Source organism: Gopherus evgoodei, chromosome 5, assembly GCF_007399415.2.
Source record: "Gopherus evgoodei ecotype Sinaloan lineage chromosome 5, rGopEvg1_v1.p, whole genome shotgun sequence".
Classification (NCBI taxonomy): domain Eukaryota; kingdom Metazoa; phylum Chordata; order Testudines; family Testudinidae; genus Gopherus; species Gopherus evgoodei.
The window spans coordinates 85,561,231-85,582,361 of record NC_044326.1 but is presented as its reverse complement, the minus strand read 5'-3'; the positions used below and the strand labels follow the sequence as shown (position 1 = coordinate 85,582,361).

Genomic DNA, 21,131 nt, shown 5'->3' with positions numbered 1-21,131 from the left:
TTCCCTTATAGATGGTTTTGACTAGACACGGAAGTCAATAAAGTTACACCTACAGTGAATTTAGACCACTATATTGTAAGCTCGTTGGTGCTATCTTTTCATTGTATAAGGCCTAGCAACAAGGGGCTCCAATTGCTGATAGGGCTTCCAGGCACAACTACAATATAAATATTAAGAAATAACCATTATCAAGTCTAAATAGAAATTATTGTTGTTGGAAATCACCACTCGGCCAACCTCCAAAAAGACGGGACGATTTTATCGTGAAAAGACATGGCTGCACATGGAGACGGAAGGCCAGGATATAAGAAGAACGGAAGACAAGTTGTGATCAGCGCAATCTATATGAAGGCTGAAGGACCAATCAATCAAGGTGTCAAACAGAAATATCTAGCAGCTATTATGCCCACCTATCAGGTGGAGCTTTGACAGGACTGGCAGGGAAAGGAAGACACACCATGAGATGGTTCTTGATAAAGTGGATAGCAATGTGGTTGGGAGAGGTGAAATTGAGGAAACCTTCCCCACCACCAGAATTAATTAAGGCTGATCCTCTGACTTTCCTGTTGGCCCACACTCATTTGGTTTAGATATGCATCAGGGCTGCTTGCTCCGGTCATCCCTGGATGGGCATGTGAGCCACAAGGTCTTGTACAGAACAAGGCATTTTTCATCTACATCCATCTCACTGGAAGCAAGGATGGATTGGAATTTTCTGATAATTTCTTCCTTTTTTGCCTTCAAGCAATTACAATTTGAAATGGATACACTTTTTGTTGTTTTCATGTTTCAGTATACATCCGTAATTACATCTTTAAGGGATATTGAGTCTTAATTCTATCTTAACAGATGTGGAGGGTGTTGTTTCAGCTGCACAAACTTTTTTCCTGAAATTTGATTTAGGTTTTTTCATTTTTAAGAGGCCACATGAAAGTTTAAATCAATTCTGGCTACATCAGTGGAATAGATACCACAATGATGAGCACAGCATAAATGTCTATATACACAGTTTTTAACTTCATTCTTTGCAACATTTGACAGCACTATAGTAGACATCTTTTTCAAATGTTATTTGCATAGGGTCAAATTCTGCCCTCAGTTACATCCGTGTAAACTCTATTGAATGAAACAGGCGATTCTCAGGTGTAACACTGGGTAGCACTGTAGCAAGATATAGATTAGTTTTATTCTATACCTGCCTGCCATGTAGTACATTTTATAGTTAATTTGATCTAGGGGGGGTGCCAATTGTCTCCCTATTCCTCACCCATCTGGCCCTTTTAGACATAGCTGGGATGGAGAAGAGACAAGCACTAATCTCACAGAGTAATCTAGGAGTGTCTGAGAATTTTGGGGAATCATCGAATCCTGCTCAGAGAATCCTGCTTAGCCCCTTATTGGAAATCAGCTCTGAGAATTGATTTGTGACTAAGGTCAAGGGTAAGCAGAGGCCTTATGCCCTAAATAGGAGTTGGATCCTCAGGAGCTTATTGTAATTTACAAGAAATACCTCAGGTGAGTAAACACACTTCCAGTTTACCTGCAGACCTTGTAAATGCTCAGTCCTAAAATTAACTATTTTCCAAGATTATGAGGTTTGTGAACACTAAGGGCTTGTCTACATCACAAAGTTGCAGCGCTGGTGAGGGGGTTACAGCGCTGCAACTTAGGAGGTGTACACATCTGCAGGGCATCAACAGCGCTGCAACTCCCTGTTTGCAGCGCTGGCCGTACTCCCGTTTTGTCTCGGGTGTAGAGGATCCAGCGCTGGTGATCCAGCGCTGGTAATCAAGTGTAGACACTTACCAGCGCTTTTCTTGACCTCCGTGGAATAAGCAGGTATCCCAGCATACCTGAGGAAGCGTCTGGTAATCAAGCAGGTCTCCTTCCCCGGTTTGCAGGGGGGTTCGGGGAACGGAGAGCAAACCGCGGCGAAGCTGGTCTCCTTTCCCAGTTTGCTCTCGCGTTCCCCGAACCCCCGTGCAAGCAGGTCTCCTTCTCTGCGGTTTGCAGGGGGGTTCAGGGAACGCGAGAGCAAACCACGGGGAAGCTGGTCTCCTTCCCCGGTTTGCTCTCGCGTTCCCCGAACCTCCGTGCAAGCAGGTCTCCTTCCCTGCGGTTTGCAGGGGGGTTCGGGGAACGCGAGAGCAAACCGCGGCGAAGCTGGTCTCCTTTCCCGGTTTGCTCTCGCCTTCCCCGAACCCCCCTTGAAGCCGCCCAACAGCGCTGCAGTGTGGCCACATCTAACACCACTTGCAGCGCTGGTTGCTGTAAGTGTGGCCACTCTGCAGCGCTGGCCCTATACAGCTGTACTAATACAGCTGTAACAACCAGCGCTGCAAAATTGTAGATGTAGACATACCCTAAAAGGAATAGGTCATGAAGATTGCTATCTACATCAGCTTCTCTTCTAAGTTTCTAAACACTGAGCCTTTAAATGCATGAAGTCTATCAGTTTACTGGAGTAGCAAGTAAACGTTACAAATCCTGGAATAAGGAACTCTGAGAATGTACTTAACATTAAAAGAAATATCTAATGGATTTACAAAATCCAAGGACATAGACTGGCCGTTAGAGGTGCTAAGTCCTACTGTAGTAAGTGGTTTGTAATTATCAGAATGGAGCCTACAGCCTGAAGATCTTGAAAACACTGTAGGCAAGACCTGTGTGCATTGAAGCAAAGTAATTAGCATAGAGTTCATAAATTCCACAGGATAGGGTTGCAGATCTGTAAAGAATGGGCTGCACTTGTTGATCCTGTAAACATAGAAGGCAACTCTTGCAAATCTTGAATGCTTCAAAGCAGTAAATTACTAAAGTGTTTTCTGAAGAGGACTGTTTTGCTTCCTAGAATTTAAAGTTCTACCTGATGGGCCTGTAAAACTTTTAAGGTCCTTGAACAAGACTATTTGGGGTTTCCTAAATTTATAAGTACTGCAAGAACAGTGCAGTGTTTGCCGTTTCCCTGACCATCAGATTGCAATCTATGCATATTGTGCCCACAAAGATTCTGTCCTCCTTCAACCAAAGCTATTTATTTTAAGGAACTTATAAAACTATGCTGGGTGCATCCATGAAGCTTTTCTGTTCCTTGAATCAACCTATTTAAAATACGTTGGTAGCCTATTCATGCTATGCCTGCAGATTTTGTAATCTACCTGGGCCACAATCTAAGCAGTTTGTGGACTTTATGAACTTATTTCACAAACACTCAGATACATCACTGAGCTCTCAGAAAGTCAAATACTGAGAGTAAATAATTCCAAAATCAACCAATCTTAGAGGGGAAAAAATAGTTCTAGATTTGTTAGTTGAACCACAAATCTTGCAAATAACTGAAAAAAGACATGTGATTCTTATTTAATTATACTTCAGATTGATGATTTAGAACCAATTGTGTATTGTTTCCATGCAGGGCTGGCTCTAGCAATTTCGCCGCCCCAAGCACGCAGCCACGCCTGTGGCAGGTCCACCGGAGCTGCCTGCCGCCCTCCCAGCACCCAGCAGAGCGCCCCCCGCAGCGTGCCTCCCCAAGCACGTGCTTGGCATGCTGTGGCCTAGAGCCGGCCCTGTTTCCATTTGAACAAGTATAAATCATACTAGATAGAAAAAAGTCTTTTTTTTGACACCTAATAATTAAAAATTTGTGGCCTGCTTTGTGCAGGGGGTCAGACTAGATGATCACATTGGTCCCTTCTGACCCTAGAATCTATGAGAAAAAAAACAAACAAACCAACCAAACAAACAAACAAAAAACCACCTAGGTGTCTTAAGCCTATTATCTTTTGAGGACCCCAAGTAATTATCATTATTATTATTTTGCACAAGTCATTGTGTATCAGATTTGACATCCTTACCCCCACTAACTAGTAGCTAACTCCATGAGTATTTTGATTGGAAGGTAAGATACTACTCAGTGGGAGTAAAGGTGTCTGAATCTACACATGTATGTGTATTTTTGAACTTATTATACAAGAACTTATAAAGAACAATCTTCACTGAATGGGTAATGTTGAAGTGTTTATTTAAAAAAAAAAACATTTCAAAACTGAATGTCCAGTTGATCTATTTAAAAAAAATAATTCTCTGCAGATCTAACAGTAAAGCCTGCAAAATATCAAGTCAAAAAGATGAGAGGCAAAATTGTACTTGTAATGTTAAGTATCTCACAAACTAATTGTAAGGAGCCAGTATTGTAGCTCCACAATATATTTATGTGGTCAAAGCAAGCATTGTTTAAACTTCCATATAAATACTAAAAACTTTGTACTTTGATTTTAGTTTTACGAAAAGCACTGAGTACTTCTGTAATGACTGTTATCTCATGTCACATGCAGTTTACGCATAATATAGGTTTTACTTACCACTTGAGTTATCACCAATGCTATTGGTTTTACCATTCCAGTACCAGAGCAACAGTGTTGCATCACGTGATCCTGAGAGAATGTAACAATTTCCTCCAATGTAGGATTCAGAGCGGGCAAGACAGGTGACAACATCCCAGTGCCCAAACACTACTTGTATTAGTTTACCTGAAACATATAAATCTAAGTTTAAAACATCCTGTTAATGATTTTTTGTAGACTTTACTAAACATATTACAATATGTGTTAGTGGTACTTTCATGAGCAATGTTCATAAAAGAAAGTCTAGATACAAAACTTCAATTGCTGTTGGTTGTGAAAGACAAATTCGTGTGTCAATTTTTTATATCCTGATGGGATGGAAACTATTTAAGAATGCAGCAGTCTATATAAGGCATAGAGTGAATAAGAATCGAATATTTGTATCTTACTCTAAATCCTGCCAAGCCAGTATGTTTCATTATTCTATATATTTAAACTCATGTTGCAGTCATGAGTTTAAATATACAGAATAAAGAAACACAATAACATAAATGTGCAATGACGAAATTTATTTTAATGCAGTTTACTGGTGAAGGTAGCAGTTAAAAATGTATATCTGATGACAGTGCATAGAGGCTCCAGAACAGTTAGGACATAGGGAATTGAGAATATGACATGGAAAATAAAACAATCAGCTCTTTGAGCATTTATTTAATTACAAAAAATGCATACAATTCAGAAAATCTGTATAAAATTGAACTTCTGCTTTAGTTCCTCCATCACATTTAATATACTAGCCAACCATTTCTACCAGCTTTCTTACCTTTGAGAAGACTTGCAATGCCCATAAAAGCTCAAAAGACATACCTGACAAGCAAAGTTTCTCTCTGTTGTGTAAGTATTCAAGCCATCAATAGATATGTAAAAATGAACATGAAAGGAAAATCTAGATAAACTCAACTTTACTTAGACAGTGAAAAATGTGCAATTAATGGATCTTTATGTCGCAGCCCTAAGGGCTCTGTTCTAACATGGTGTCTGTATGGCCAATTGTCGGTCATCTAAAGATCACACTGGTACCGTGTGCAACACCATGGTGCTGTGTGCAATCTTAAGGTGTGGGTGTGCAACATTAAAGTGCCGTGTGCAGTTTCCCGCTCTTTTTGCCTGGTCACCTAGGGGTCAGGCTAGTGCTGTGTCCATAACACCAGCGTGCCGTGAGCAAAGGGATCCAATCTGACCAATCGTAGTTCAGTTCAAACGGTCAGACTAGGGTTGTGTGCAAAATAATGCTAGTGTGCTGGGTGCAGCTTCTAGTAGCTTCTAGTGTGCCATGTGCAGATTCTATCTACGTAGAGGGCGCCAGCTTGGAGCCTGGAAGGTGAAGGAGCTAGGGATCAATCAGATTTTGACAAGTATAAAAGAGCCTTTGAATAAAACCATGCCTCGCGCCAAAATCTGCAGGAGTATCCACATACTGACTGAAGGACCTGATCAACCCTTCAGCCAGGGGTCTATTCCGGATATAGCCGGCTCGGGACGTGACATTTATTTTTCAAAGTTATCTTCCATGGATTACGGATTCGGTATGCTTCTGGTGTCTGTACTGCTGGTCAGCTGCGCCTGGAATACGGTACTTGCTTTCTAATTTTCTGTGAATACTCTGTGCTTTGCTTAGTCTCTTCTGCAGAACTGTATACTGTTGTTATTCGGTATAAAGTGTGTGTATATAGCATATGAAAAGTTGAATTGTTGTATTAATAGCTATTGTTGGTGTATTTTATAATATTTGGTTAATGTGCGCACAGTTCGTTTAATTTGGTGTATTTACCTTGATTTTTAAAGAGAAAATAATTTTGAATTATTTGGTTCCTTGTTAAGGAATGTAAATAGATTGCTTCTCCTCCCCAGCCCAAGTTGTGATTTTCTCCCTGTTAATAAACGGCCACGTGGTGTTTTGAAGTTTCAATTCGTCTGGTTTTAATTTTCCTCTCTCAATTAAAAAATTCACCGAACCTGCATTAGGGATGGACACTTTAAAAATATGAATATGCTTATTACTTTTTAACCTTAACTTAACGGCCACATTTTCATAAGTGTGCGTATGTGTATGTTCATGTGGGTTCGGTTTGTATGTGTGAGCGAACACTTATAAGGCCAACTACAATGGCCCTCTGAAGACCTCCACACAGAGGGAGGGAGATTGAGTAAGAGAAAAAGCTCCTTAAAGTGAGGGTGTAGGCACCAGCATCCACCTTGCTGGGGCTACTGGAACCTGTTAATAGCAGACCATATAGAGATGGGATATATTTAATACCCTCATCAATGATAATGTAGAAAAACTAATGATCAAGCAGAAACTGGATATTAATTAAAATTACAAATGATGATAAATTGGGAGTTAAAAAAACAAAACTATCCTGAAACATAATATATCAATACAAGGAGAAATGTGGGAAGCTGCAACACTGAATTGACCTAGGGATGATAGTAGGGGGAGACATGACTTTGTACCATGATAAAGTGTTGGGGAGAGGAAGGGAGAGGAGAAGAAAGAGAGAGAGTGTACAATTTAGGACTGCATAAATAAAAGATTAAGTCATGCAGGTGGAAGATAACAGTTCATAGTTCTTACCTATACTGTTTCTGCTGTGACTGCACCTGGATTATTGCATTCAGTTTTGCACAAAAAAATTAAAACAAAAATAATGACACACTAGAGAGAGAGAGAGAGTTCAGAAAAAAGGGCTGGAAGGACAGATTTATAATAAAAAATTTAAGGTAGGAAGCAATAACTACAGTGGAGAAAACCTAACAAAAAAATCAGAAGGGTGCAAACACCTGTGAGGGAGGGATATATATATAAACACCTCGGGATATATCAGGGGTCGGTAACCTCTGGCACACGGCTTGCCAGGGTAAGCACCCTGGCGGGTTGGGCCTGTTTGTTTACCTGCCACATTGGCAGGTTCGGCGGACCACGGCTCCCACTGGTTGCAGTTCGCCGTCCCAGGCCAATGGGGGTGCCGGGAAGTGGCGCGGGCGAGGGATGTGCTGGCCACAGCTTCCCGCCACCCCATTGGCCTTGGATAGTGAACCACGGCCAGTGGGAGCTGCAGTCCGCCAAACCTGCCGACGCGGCAGGTAAACAAACTGGCTCGGCCCACCAGGGTACTTACCCTGGTGAGCCACGTGCCAGAGGTTGCCGACCCCTGGGATATATATATAGTGTGGTATATAGGGGTGAGGTAATGGGATGAAATTAAGAAAAGGAAAATTTAAGCTATCAAAAAATTGCCAGCAAGATGCATTTGGCTCGAAAAATCTCCCATGGACTGTGGTGGGAGGAAACCCTGTCAACTTGAGACTTTTAAAACTACTGTAGAATAGACAAAGCACTAGAAAGTTTACTTTCTATAGGAAACAATCTTGTTTTAAGAAGGAAAAGCTCTGATCTAATACATCTTTCTATCTCCAACATGTATGATTCCATCAAGGAGGCAAAGTTATACAATGGATATATGAATGGGGAATTGATGTTTATAATGAAAAATTATTCCTTCATGAGGTTGAAAAGTGACTGAATGTGATAGTGGGACATAACACTGTTGCAGGCTCACAGCAGGTTATACTTTTTATCCAAGCAGCAAAAATTTTCCTATAACGTGGTGACTCCAGTCCAGATTATGTTTTATTATACCATTTAAAACTGTCTTTTGGTTCTAAATGTGCTGCGACATCAGAAGTTACCCATGTGCTGAGGGTTCTTCACTAGGTTCGCAGGTCAGGTATTTGTCTCAGCCAAATTGCTGGATAGTCAATCATTTTAGCCAGCAAAAGCTATTGATCTGCAGAGCTTGGAAGGCAGCAGTGAAAAACTTTCAGAGCATACAACTTTATCTCAGGCAATATATTTAATCTCATAGAATAGACAGCTTTTCCTGAACCTTCTATTTATTTATCAATTATTTGTTTTAAATTTTGTTGTGATTAAATTATGCCATCTATTTTCCAGTTATATCCCCTCAGTAATTCAACTACTTGGGGTGATTTATATTTTTGAAACAATAAGTTTATTCTTAAAGAGCTATGAGTTTAATAGATTCCCCCCCCACCCCGATATTCTATGTTTTTAGTTTCTGTTATAGAAAACAAACATTCTTCAAGACTTACTTGTTTGACAGTTGCTCTTATGTTTGCACTGCCCTACAAGTTTTACTACATTATTGTCATGGGGTTAAGCTTCACTCAATATACTGAACCATCAAAACAGAAATTCGCTGCTTCTTTTTATCTTTGTTAAATTACTTACTGAATCTCATAAGAGTTCAACTTTTTTTTTATTTCCCTTAATACCAATCCTCCTCTCCACACAGCAATTTCAAATATTACCATATGCACTAGGATATCCTTTTTTTGACAGAACAAATTTTCTAGTTAATGTTTTATTTGACAGCTGTGCTACAAATAAAAAAATTCAGACTCAAGCCTCGGCACTACTGCATCTAAAAGACTGTCTGAAAATAATTCCCACCACTGGAGGAAAGTTTTATTGTGCCTCTGCTGTACTAGCTGTAACCAGAAAGCATGATTTATGTTAAAAGTATTTCCTGTTACAAACCCCCCTGAAATCTAATAAGAAAAAGGTTCTTTTTTTGTTTAAGTGCTAAAATATAATTGAATTCAACACTTGTGATAGCTTGCCATTATACATTACTGATCACATCTTTTTCCCTTGCTGCTCCGCCAAGCTCAGAAAAGGTATTTGACTGCTATACTTTGGTTTTAATATTTAAAAAACCCCTGTAACTGAATTTATTTAAATTAAACTACAGCCAGATTTTGTTTGTGTGCTGGACATTAACACATTGAAGAAATACAGATAAAAGCTTTCTGGTGTTTTACAACTTTCTTGGCAAGTATAAGTAATTTGCTTTTAATCATATCAGAATCAGTTATGTCAGAATTAAGTTAACTAGTAATCTCTGATTATGACTTAAATACAGTTGCAACGACTTAATTAACAAGCCATTTGGAAATAAGTTCTCAAAATAATATTAGTTTCTCATCATGACACTGAAGTCAGCTAGACTTAAAAGTAAACGCGCTCACTTTTCAAAAATGAAAAAATTAAGAACACATTAGTCAATATATTTTGAATGTAAGGCAAGAAATTGTGTGGAATATTTACCATACCTAGTTATTTTCTCTAAAGATCTCTTTAAAACCATGTTTCTGACTTTCATTAAACTTAAAGAACGTTTAAAAACGTAGGACTGAACTGTTAAACTGAAGGTTCTCTGTAAAGGATTGACGTCAACCAACATACAGTAAACTTCTCATTTACACTAGTAGTCATATATTAAATTGCATAATGACGAATGCTCCACCTCCAAAGTATGCTGGGGGTCCAGTCCAACTGTTGTTTTATAAAATATTTTGGTTTGGTAAGTGTGAAACACATTATTAACAAATCTATTTAAGTAACGATGAAGAACATATAGGATAATAACCTGCTGGAAGGGTTGATGTCCCAGATATATTAACCTCAACTGGGCATTAATCCAAAGGAAGTACCCTTCAATGAGATTGCTATTCCTATTATAAGGCAATGAATGGGAAGAAAAACATACATGTTTTTTCTGTACCTCTATGATTCTTACCCTCCATGATTGTCTTCAACATAGCAAGACGTGGATGTAACTGTCAGTTTGCAGGGATCACACATTTCCACAGAACTGAGGTCCTGCATATTGGCCAATTTACATTGTGTGAGAGGATTTATTCTTCATTCTTTTTAATGGGTCAATTTCTATCCTTGTATTGCACCTTTTGAGACCCTCAGAATTTTTCAAACAACTTCACTCTGTTACTGCACTTATACACTTAGGTATTATTTCAAATGGGCTCTGCTGTGTTTCTTAAAATATTTTTCTCAATTATATAAAAAGCAGAACAGAATTTCATTCAGGTAAGCACTCAAGAAACAATTAATTCCCCTAGTATGCAAAGCTTTAAACAAACTCAGTAGATTGGTTTTCTTGTGAACCTGTAGAATTAAGCTCAGTGTGTCCCGTAGGTGTTCAGAAACAAATGAATATGCACAAAGCAATAGTCAGCTACTTCTGCTCCTGATAGCATTCTTTGCAGAATGGAGTGGGAGGAATTTAATAATAATTCCTGCCATTCTTTGAAGAAGAAATATAATCTCATTCCCCTCAAACATGTTTCAGGATAATAGCAAATGGAAAACAGTACCATGTTTCCCACCTCAAACACATCCGTACTTTCTAGGTTTTTCCATTGGTTAAGATTCCACTAACCTGTATCAGTAGAATAGACTCGGAAACTCTTGTCCCAAAAGCCACAAACCAGGATATAACGATTGTCAGAGGTGATGACAAAACACTGGGAGTGGACCTGAATGCTTTGGTCTAACAGGTCAGTGATTTGTCTCCTGTGCATACTTGTATTGCTGGCTAAAGAGAAGAATGTGCAAGAAGAGAGATGGAGCATGATTGTTAGCGTCTATGTTTGTTGAATTCTAACACCTTTGCAAATTGATATGCATGTATCTAAACTAATTTTATTGCTGACCCTCCCCGACCTCACTCCATCTCATTTTGTTACCCACACTCCTTGCATCTTGTTTGATATCTAATTGTACAAGGTCAGAAGGCAGCAAGGTAATCATCTAGTCCAACCTCCTGTACAACACTGGCCACAGAATTGACCCCAAAATAATTCCTAGAGCACCTCTTTAGAAAAAACACCCAATCTTGATTTAAAAATTCCAGCTTCTCATCCTGTCTGTGTCTCTTTCCCACCCTGACCTCCTACTGCCCTTTCCCTCATGTATGTTCCCATCCACACAGAACCCCAGTCCCAGTTTCTTTCCATAGGATCTTTGTCCAAACTCAGTGCTCCCACCCCCCAACGCCACATCCCAATCTACTCCATCTCCTGCATCCACCTGCAAGTCTGGCTCTTGCTCCCTCTGCATTTCAATTGGCGGCTTCCTCCTTCATATTGCATGAAACCAGCAGGGGAGCTATTGAAAGCACAGGAAAGACAGGCTCCCTGTTCTCAGTTCAGGTGCCTGAACCTAGCTTCGGCTTGGCCTGCAGCAGCCCAAAGCTGCGAATGCAGGGAAAATCCTGCATACTACATCTAGTGCTGAAGCTCACTGCAGACAGATTTTGGGGCAGGGGGATTTAGCTGATAAAATCTAGGGCAGCTCTACTGAGCATGTACAATCTGTGATTTTTCAAAGGCTTATAACTTGGCCAAATTTGGGCACATATTCATGTGGATAGCAAATGGCACATTGATGGCAAAAAGGCCACCCCCTTGCCAAATGTCAAGCTCCTGTTCCAAAGCATTAGGTAATAGAGCTTTTCAAAGGAAAGCTCATTAGAATTTTTTAACCTGGGCAAAATAATGTATTTTTCACTAGCCTCCTCATTGGAAACTGCTGACCTGTTTTGGCTGAAGTCATCTTAAAATAATTCAACTTTAGACAGGCACCTGGGACAGAAAGTTTCAGCCCAAGTGATTAAAGTTGTAAATTATAATCAACTACTACAAGTCCTGCCAAAAGTGAGGTATAAGAGATTATACATTGGAGTATAGGACACTGCAGGTATTACAAATTCACAAGTCTGAGGATTTGTAGAAGATCCATTTGAGAAGACACAAAGCATGGTTTTGTAGTTTAGGCACTAAACAGATTCAGGAGATCTGGGTTCATTTCTTCCACAGACTACAGCAAGTCATTTAAAGGCTCCCATTGACTTCACAAGGATTTGGATCAGGCTTTTAATCTCTTTGTGCCTTGGCTCCCCATCTGTAAAATGATGATAACACTTCCTAACCTTTGAGGTCCTGTATGCTCTTATTGCAGGGGTCAGCAACCTCTGGCACGTGGCTCGCCAGCATAAGCACCCTGGTGGGCCAGGCCAGTTTGTTTATGTGCCGCGTTGGTAGGTTCAGCCAATTGCAGCTCCCACTGCGGTTTGCCGTCCCAGGGCAATGGGGGAGGCTGAAAGCGACGTGGGCAAGGGATGTGCTGGCCACAGCTTCCTTCCTCCCCCGTTGGCCTTGGACAGTGAACTGTGGCCAGTAGCAGCCCGCCAGGGTGCTTACCCTGACAAGACACGTGCCAGAGGTGGCCGACCCCTGCTCTTATTGTATGCAATTCAGAGCAGAGACTGTTGCTTAATGTTTGTTTGGACAGTACCTAACACAATGGGGCCTTGATCTCAGCTGGATCCACTAAGTAATAACAAACCAACCTCTAGAAATGCTCTGTGAAGACCACTATATTACTTTGAGAAACAATGGCATTTATAAATAAATAAATAAATAAATAAATATAAATGTATAAATAAAAACTAGGTGATGGTCAACGTGTACTTCCTGTGAACCATTTACTGTGCATATTAATTTTTAAAAGTAGTTACCTATTTGATAGACAAATCATATCACTCTACCATGCACGTGATAGTGGAGAGTCAGGGAAAAAAATAATTTAAAAATAAGCAAATAGTGTTGGTTTTTAAATGCAGTTATAATTGGTCAGTTCATGTTTTCATTCAATAAACTATCAGCCTGAAATTGTCAGTTTAAAAAACAGAAAAATTATGAGGCTAAAAGAAAGAAAAAGAAAAAATTATTTATTTATTAGCCTCTCAAATTAAAAATGAGGGAATATTTCTTTTCAAATTTGTTTTGTTTATAAAGTGCCTCCAAGGCAGAATCATCATGTGTCAAGTTACAAATCATGCTGAATTAGAGCCAAATTTTAATTCTCCCACCCAAAAATAAGGGTTTATAGTATAAACAACTGAACCAACTATGCTAATATGAAAAGCACCACTATAATAAATCACTCATTTATTATAAAGATTCATTCAAATGAAAGTGAGATTCTTTTCTCTCCCCTTAAAAACACGGACACACACACTTAACAAGTGATGGTGATCCAAAAGACTGTAATGCCCTAGAAAAATGAATACTAATATCTTAACACTAAAACTGGCGGAGCAATAGATTTCAACTTTGGAACCGCTTTGCAATTACGCATTAATCCCCTCAGCGTGAACAGCAGGTCTATGAAGAAAGGATTGATCTCCTTTAATGATGAAACCCTGGCACCACAGTTTTATTTTTCACAACACAGTGCTGTTAAGAACCCCACTGGTATTATGAAAATTTCCTCGGCAAAGGAGCTCCATCACATTACCAGTGCACCAATTCATCATAACGTGCCTCGCTCCTGCTCATCAACAAGTCTGAGTGATGAAAAGATCCAATATTATCCTGACAGTACTTCATGCACATTCTCAATCACACATTATTACAGCATCCATATTAATTTTCACTGACACACGTCCTAGGCCTGTTCAAATTAGGCAAACCAACGAGGGGGAGTTGATGAAATACCAGCATAGCCACAGCTCATTGCATTCCAATTTGCATGCAAATGGTTTATCAGGAAAATTCCATTCCCAGCAACCAGCAAGTGAAAAACAACCGTAATCTACACTTCAGGGCCACCATACAGAGCTTAATGAATCGCAAAAAGAGAAGAAAGTGACAGACCTATGAGAGGATCGATTTCCACTGGCAGCTGGTATGGCTGGTCCTGTACAGCACCTTGATGAGCTGAAATTCAGGAAGGAAGATTTTAAAAGTCAGCATTATTTTCATATGTTGAGCCACATAAAAATGATAAATCAAACCCTATATGCAACTGTTTAACCATTCAAGTTTCTTTCTTGATTGAATAAAAAAAATTCTAGGCGCTTTCATGGGCTGCTTATTAAACATTTATTTTAGATCAGTGCTATCCTGAATGTGTGCCTTCATCAACGGCTCAGATCCTGAGCCATAAGCGATAGCAGATGCTTTACTGGCAACCTCTCATGTCGCAACAAAACAAAATTAAGTGGTAAAGAGCACTGAAAACAAAATGTGACAACCATCTGCCGACTGTAGCAAATACTATTTTCCCCCCTTTTCAAAGGGCTGCTTTGAACAGCAAAGCATAATGGATCTTTCAGAAAATTTCAGTTTGTGATGGAGACAGAAATCTCCAAGTGACACAATATTTAATGTTTCAGCTATCATTGAAAAACACTTATTTGCAAGTTTTAATAAAACTAAATAAATAATTCTGCAGACCAACATTTTGTCTAAATGTACAAGCACCTGGCATGTCTACTGGATTTTACTTCAACATTAGTTTTCCAGAGCTCAGTTAAAACCCCCCAAACCCTCTTGGAAGTAGAAGCTAATATCATAGATAAATCATAGGTGCAACATCTCTCATTTCTCCAAGTACCTCACAAAGCATACTTTTAGTACAAAACTTAATATCATCAGATTGATTTCATAGTTTAAATGCAACTCAACAGCAGTGCTGCAATGAAACATTAATATTTTATGAAACAGTACCAGTTCCAGCATAGACGTGCTTTGTTGGACACTGATGTCATAAACTGGTTGATAAAGCCAACAGATTGGTTGAGTGAGGCAGGTGTGGGATTTTAAATAGTAGTCAGTGACAAGTGATTACTTGCCAACTAAACACTCTTTGTCATGACAACTCATAGTGCAAGCATTCCCTGTGGATAGTGCTATGATCACAGTGGGAGATATGGAATAGTTGTAGTACTGGCCTCCTATACCTATGCAAAACCCAATCTTACTGCTGAATTTGAAGGTTACGACAGCCAAGACTAACTTCAGCTCCTTCCCATTCCAGGAAGACACATCCAGCTCCCTCAAATGTGGCATTCCATGACAGCCTGGCAGTAGTGGTCAGTGTACTAGCTCTCAAAAGAGTTTTTGAAGTGTAGAGTTTTCTCCGGCTCTCTGCACAGAGAACACTTCTGAAGTGCCTGACGGTGTATACAATGACAGTGGCTCAGAAACCTGTCTTACTGTGCTGCTGTGCCGTGTCTGGAGAACAGAATATGGAGGTAGCTATCTGCTGGCATTTGTTGCTGGTAAATAGATCACCAACTAGCACGCATATGGAGAAGACAAAGCAACTTCTATAATTTTAGAACATCCACCAGATATTTTTTCCTGAATATGACTGTTGAATATGCCTTCTTGTAGAGATTTTTAATCCATTGACTATTGAAAGTATGTTGAAGATCATATAGGGAGGCTGTTGTCATATTCTTTCCATCCAAATTCTGAGAGTATTATCCACAGTTTTCAGTCATGTCTTTGTCAGCTATTTAGACAACATATTTTTTTTTTAGAGCTTCTTAGGTGGATGAAATGGTGCTGGAATAAGGTCAAGAGTTTTCCATTTGGACACTGTTGGTCAGTGATTTACAACAGCTGGAAAAGAGCATTGGGGTCATCTGGCTTTTTTCAAAATGCCATCAAAGAGATGTGGGTCCAAATTTCCTTGCAGAAAATCAGTGATGTAGACATTCGCCTAGTCCAAACATTAAAAGATTGTCCTTCATTTAAACTATTTGGGAAGAAACTATATTTTTCTTCACAGAAACCCTCTGACCAGCTAACAATTTACTGCGGTGCCATCAGAAATGAATTGCCTTTTGTGGCTGTGGCTTGAGGCTGCTGTAATTATGGACTTAGGATGGGTCCCCTCAAGGATTAGAAAACACACAAATTCAAAACAGAACTGCCTATATGTTAATGTCCAACAAACTACAAACAGGATCATTAAGATAAGTGGTTATGTTTATGGATATGTTGTTTCTTTTTTTATTGACAAAGTCTTTCAAGTGTCTAGTATTTTGGATTTTTTGGGTGTCCAAGTTGCAGGGGATGTGGGCATTCTAAATATTTTCAGTTTTGATTTCTGGTTATGGTTTCCATAACCAACTCAGGAAAGTTTAGAATGCTTCTGTTGAAGCAATACCTTCCAGATATTAGAGAGGTTCCTACTTCCATAATCTGGGCACAGGGCTGAAAAGGAGGTCCAATATGGACAAAAATCTCATCAGGAACAAATGAGGGCTGGCCCAAAGTCATGTTCCTTAGGTACTGACAGCACTACCGTGTGCTTTACAGGTCCTTTGGCCTGAGTAACTGTTAGGAATATATTTAGCCTACTGGATGCTTGAAAATGTTTATGATGATAATGAAGTGGTGACTTGTTGCTTATGTTTTCTTGGATATTGCCCGATGCCTTTGGTAAATAACTCTTTCTCCTGAATAACTTGTTGCTTAGCAAAACTTGAATTGTAGTGTTCAGTTGTACTTTAGAAAGGTCATCTTTGTCTAACTGCATGAGTACAATGTACCAATGGACTGGGTTAGCATTTGCAAACAGAAATTTAAAATATTTCTACTGCCCATTTTGAAACAAAGCCAACTGAAAAATACCACTTGGTGGTGGTGGAAGTTTCTAATGCTAAAATTTATTTACTTACCAGGAAGGTTATGCCACTTGTTCACAGCAAATAGCCTGTTAGCAGTGACTGTGATCACAGCAGGAGTTGCCAGACCAGACTGGGTGTTGGCTGCTACATGAGTGACAGGGGAGTTGGATGGGAACTTCAGGACCATGATAACATCCTGTTGAGCTTGGTCTGTGAACATCAATGGACTCTGCAGGAGGAGATACTGTTGAGTGGGCAAACAAGAACCCAAACCCATGGAAAAAGAAAAGATAGGGAGAGGGAAAGAAAGACAGGACAGAACAACAGAAGTAAGACTGAATTAAAATAAGTAAGAACCAATAGCAGCTGCAAGTAAAAGTAAATGGAGTAGCAGTAAACAGGCTAGTGGAAACAACTATTTTGAGAGGACATCCTTAATGTATGCTATTAAGGTAGCAGCACTGCAGAAAAGGGAAAGATCTAAAGTCAATGTTTGCTGCAGGTTCCATTAAAAAGTTTCCAATTGCCTGTCTCTGGCAAATGCATTATCTTCCATATCTACAGAGGTAGCACATCAAGGAAAGCAATTTCAGAGAAGGCCATAATCAAGAAAGTGAGCAATTCTTGCTCCCAGAGACCATCAGAGGCTCCATTTAGCTGGCAGACTAAGATTTTGACAAGCCAAATGGAAAATTAAAAAAGCAAACAAAGAAAATATATGGGCATACAGTAAACGCATGCACTGTGTGTATTTATGTTGTACAGAAATAAAACTTAAGCAATACACAGACAATTATAACTGTGTTTTTAAGCAAAACATAATTAAATGTAATAATAAAGGAAAAATTTATAAAGTGGACAGAATCACACAGACATCACCCTATTATGTTGCAAATACCTTTGCTTCCTACAAAAGCCAAAGAGAGGAAACAAATCTAGATTCTCCGTAGCCCAATCAATATCATAGTTTTGTTTCCAATGTAATTAATTAGAAAGTTTATAACTAAGACCTCCAAGATCACTGAAAATGTTAAAATCAAATATTGATTTTCATAGATTTGGTAAATCCACGTGATTTGCATGTTAAACAGTTACAGAATTGAGAAAGTAACAGAAGAGGGCCTCATCCTCCCTGATTGAACTAACCTCGTTATCTCTAGACTGATTCTTGCCTGCATATTTATACCTGCCTCTGGAAATTTCCACTACATACGTCTGACGAAGTGGGTATTCACCCACGAAAGCTTATGCTTCAATACGTCTGTTAGTCTATAAGGTGCCACAGGACTCTGTCGCTTTTTACAGAACTTAACAAGTTTGTTTTCACTAATATATGGTGCACCAAAATAAGTAAAAGCTATGATGACAGAGTTATTACTGTACTGTCCACTCTCATCCATATTCCTTTAGTATTTCTTCTTCCCAATAACTAAATTAATATCTTTATAAAAATATACTGATCAGTACACTTGGCTGTTTTCTACCTGCAATGTTCCAGTACATATATGCATATATAAATTTGTATGTAAGTGCATACATTTAATATATATTTATACAGAACTAATAAAAGAAATTAAATACATTTGCATTTTTATTATCACACCTTTTAAAAAAGTTATTAGGAGTACTTAGAAAAACATATTGCACTCTGAATTCCTATTTAGTCTTTGCATAAAGGTGTAAATAAAAGCAACTAATAAGCTACCCAGACACCCTTCTGAACAAGTGGCTAAAAGCCAATCAATATTATGAGTTAATTCTCCCTGGATGCTCATTCAATTAAAGGTGTCAGTAATGCCTCATCTGATGTGGCCTCAATTAAATCCAGCTATCTGATGGTGTGAAAACACAGGGGGATACAGCAACAGCAGCAAAACCAGACATATAGGCAGCCTTCGTGTGACTGCTAATTACTACACCTGGTGTATATTATGGCTTGTGCACTTAACAGCACATGGTGGCTTTAATTTCTGCTGTATTCACACAGACAGAAAAAAAAACCAATGAAACTTTAGTGAATAGTATAATGATTACAATGATAAAGCATTCTTACGTGTGATGGAAAAAAGCTCCTCTTCCCCATATAATACACTATAATCCCAATTTCCCCCCCCCCTCCCCCCATGGAAGACTTACACTGTTTTTTAAATTATTAGAATAACACTTCGTAAAATTATATGTTAATAACCAAAGGAGATCGTAAAGTAAGAATGTGAACCAAAACTTAGTTTCTGTATGTAAAGCTACAGAAGTTAGATATAATTAACCTCATGAAATATAACTCCTTTCATTAGATGCCCAATATTTACTAGGGACATCATCACATACTATACTCTGATGAAACTGTACAGTCCTTATTACACAAACTGCTTGGTACCACATCAGATTTATTCAGCTAAACCTGTGAGTTAGTGAGAAGGAAGTCAATAGATACAGGCTGGTAGTTCATGGATAAGAAGTTTTAGGTCTGCTAGGCTTCTATTGTACATGGTATGTTAGTAATGATATATTAATTTTAGGGGGGGTTGTGTATTTCATCTAAAAACTCTTTCCACCCAGTGACATTTTTAACCCTAACAACATAAGTTTCAAAGACCCTAAAAGATAGAATTCCCTTGTTTACACTTGTTTTTAAAAACCGTCGACCATCTCTGACCATTAAGAAAATGTAACATATTGCGACTCATGAATTAATAGAATGTTTGGTTCATTCTGTCACAATATAATTTAACACTCTTAGTTCTCAATTCTGTGATGATACAGATGAATTATTTTAGACCCTGGGGCTTCATATGGCATAAAATGGAAAATAATCAGTCATAAAAAATAATTGTGTTAATAAAATTATATTTACAAATAAGTAGAGGTAAAATAGAAAGCATGTTAATACTCAGTGCCTGGATGTTATTATCCTAGTGTTACTGCAAAACAGATTAAAACAAATTCTTCACTATGCAAGTTTCATCTCAAGAATTTCTACTTTTTAGGGGAAAGGTTATGCCTGGGGGAAAGATTAGGGATTCCACCTCCTAAATCCAGAACTCTTAGGGGATCTTCCTAAGGCTGGGTATATTCCCTTGTTTCCAGCTTAACTAGCTCCCACCAGCACAAATACCCAAAGAGATATATATTTCCATGTACCTCCTTCCCCAAGTACCAGCACCTGGCATTCACCTCAGGAGTTGGTCTACATGATACGCATAATGGCTCCCAGTCCTTCCCGCTCTCCACTATAAATCTTCTACACAGGCTTCAACTTCTGGAGGCTCTTGTCTTCCTCATAACATTTAGCCTGACTCCATTGGTACAAGCTCCCTTCCATTCAGAGAAAAGAAAAGCAGCATAGGGCCGTAGATTCTAAGAGCCAGATCCTATAAGGTGCTGAATGCAGTCTGAGAGGTACTGAGATCCCTCATCTCCACTGATATTCAAAGGGAGTTGTGGATGCTTGGCACCTCAGTATAATCTCAGAGGATTGGGCTTGAAATACTGAAACGTTTGGATCTACGAGTTCTAAGACATTAGCAAATTACACTGACAAAGTGTTTTTAGGTAACACTGATAAGTGTCTATATTGTGAATTGGCATAACCTTTCTAGCAATCAATGTATTAATAATAGTCAAGTATTGAGTACAGTAGCAATGACTAACAGTTGTGCTTATAATTCAATGCACAGACTCTTAAATTCCTACACACAGACACACAACCCAAAATGGAAAAAAAATCTGAACATTTAAAGCAACAGTGCAGAAATAAACAAAAGTGAATGGGTCACAAAGAGTTAACATGATACATACCACCTGCATGGCAGAACTTCTTGGAGGATGTGGCTCTATGAGTAGTTGGGAAGGGGTCTGTCCAAAACTTCGTATTTGAGCTTCAACAGCCTGGAAAAGGCACAGGCAGGTTTGCATGTTAAGAGGTGCTAATTACAGGCAATAGAACCATAACTGTCACCTGAAAATGTCATTCCACACTTCTGGCTTGTTTCATGTTGAAAATCAACCCCGTGTGTTCACTGTGGGGCTAAGTGCTTGGCACTGGTACTGAGAATGAGGTAATCATTTTAGGACTGTGGATGCTATTTCCATGAGAAACTGCAAAACCTCTTGCTGCTCAGTGATATTAAACAGAAACTGGCTATTATAATCAGTAACCCTCCTTATTGGCTCCATTTCTCCTTTCTAACACTGGCTTATCCTTCTTACGTCATACTTCAGGAACAAAAGCTAATCTTTTACAGGTACTAAGAAAGCCTCCAACTTTTTGTTTAACTTCAAGCATCCAGTTTCATGTCAATAAATTAAGACAACAAAAAGGGTAACATAGCATGTATTTTTTCAGTACATTTTTATAAAAAAGGAAGAAATTAATTGTAGGGTGCATTATACTACTAACAACCAATAAGAATGT

The 21,131-nt window shown here is 38.9% G+C and overlaps 1 protein-coding gene across 1 annotated transcript in view; it reads right to left on the bottom strand.

The window, feature by feature from the left end:
• The window catches only part of LOC115652057 (lipopolysaccharide-responsive and beige-like anchor protein), a 93,760-nt gene that overhangs the window by 27,515 nt on the left and 45,114 nt on the right, over window positions 1-21,131 (bottom strand). Inside the window, exons 3-7 of the mRNA XM_030563569.1 lie at window positions 20,516-20,605; window positions 16,769-16,961; window positions 13,950-14,012; window positions 10,670-10,825; window positions 4,365-4,532 (exon numbers count right to left, since the gene is read on the bottom strand). Coding sequence (XP_030419429.1) covers window positions 4,365-4,532; window positions 10,670-10,825; window positions 13,950-14,012; window positions 16,769-16,961; window positions 20,516-20,524 — 589 coding nt within the window. The 5' untranslated portion in view covers window positions 20,525-20,605. The remainder of the gene's footprint in view (window positions 1-4,364; window positions 4,533-10,669; window positions 10,826-13,949; window positions 14,013-16,768; window positions 16,962-20,515; window positions 20,606-21,131) is intronic.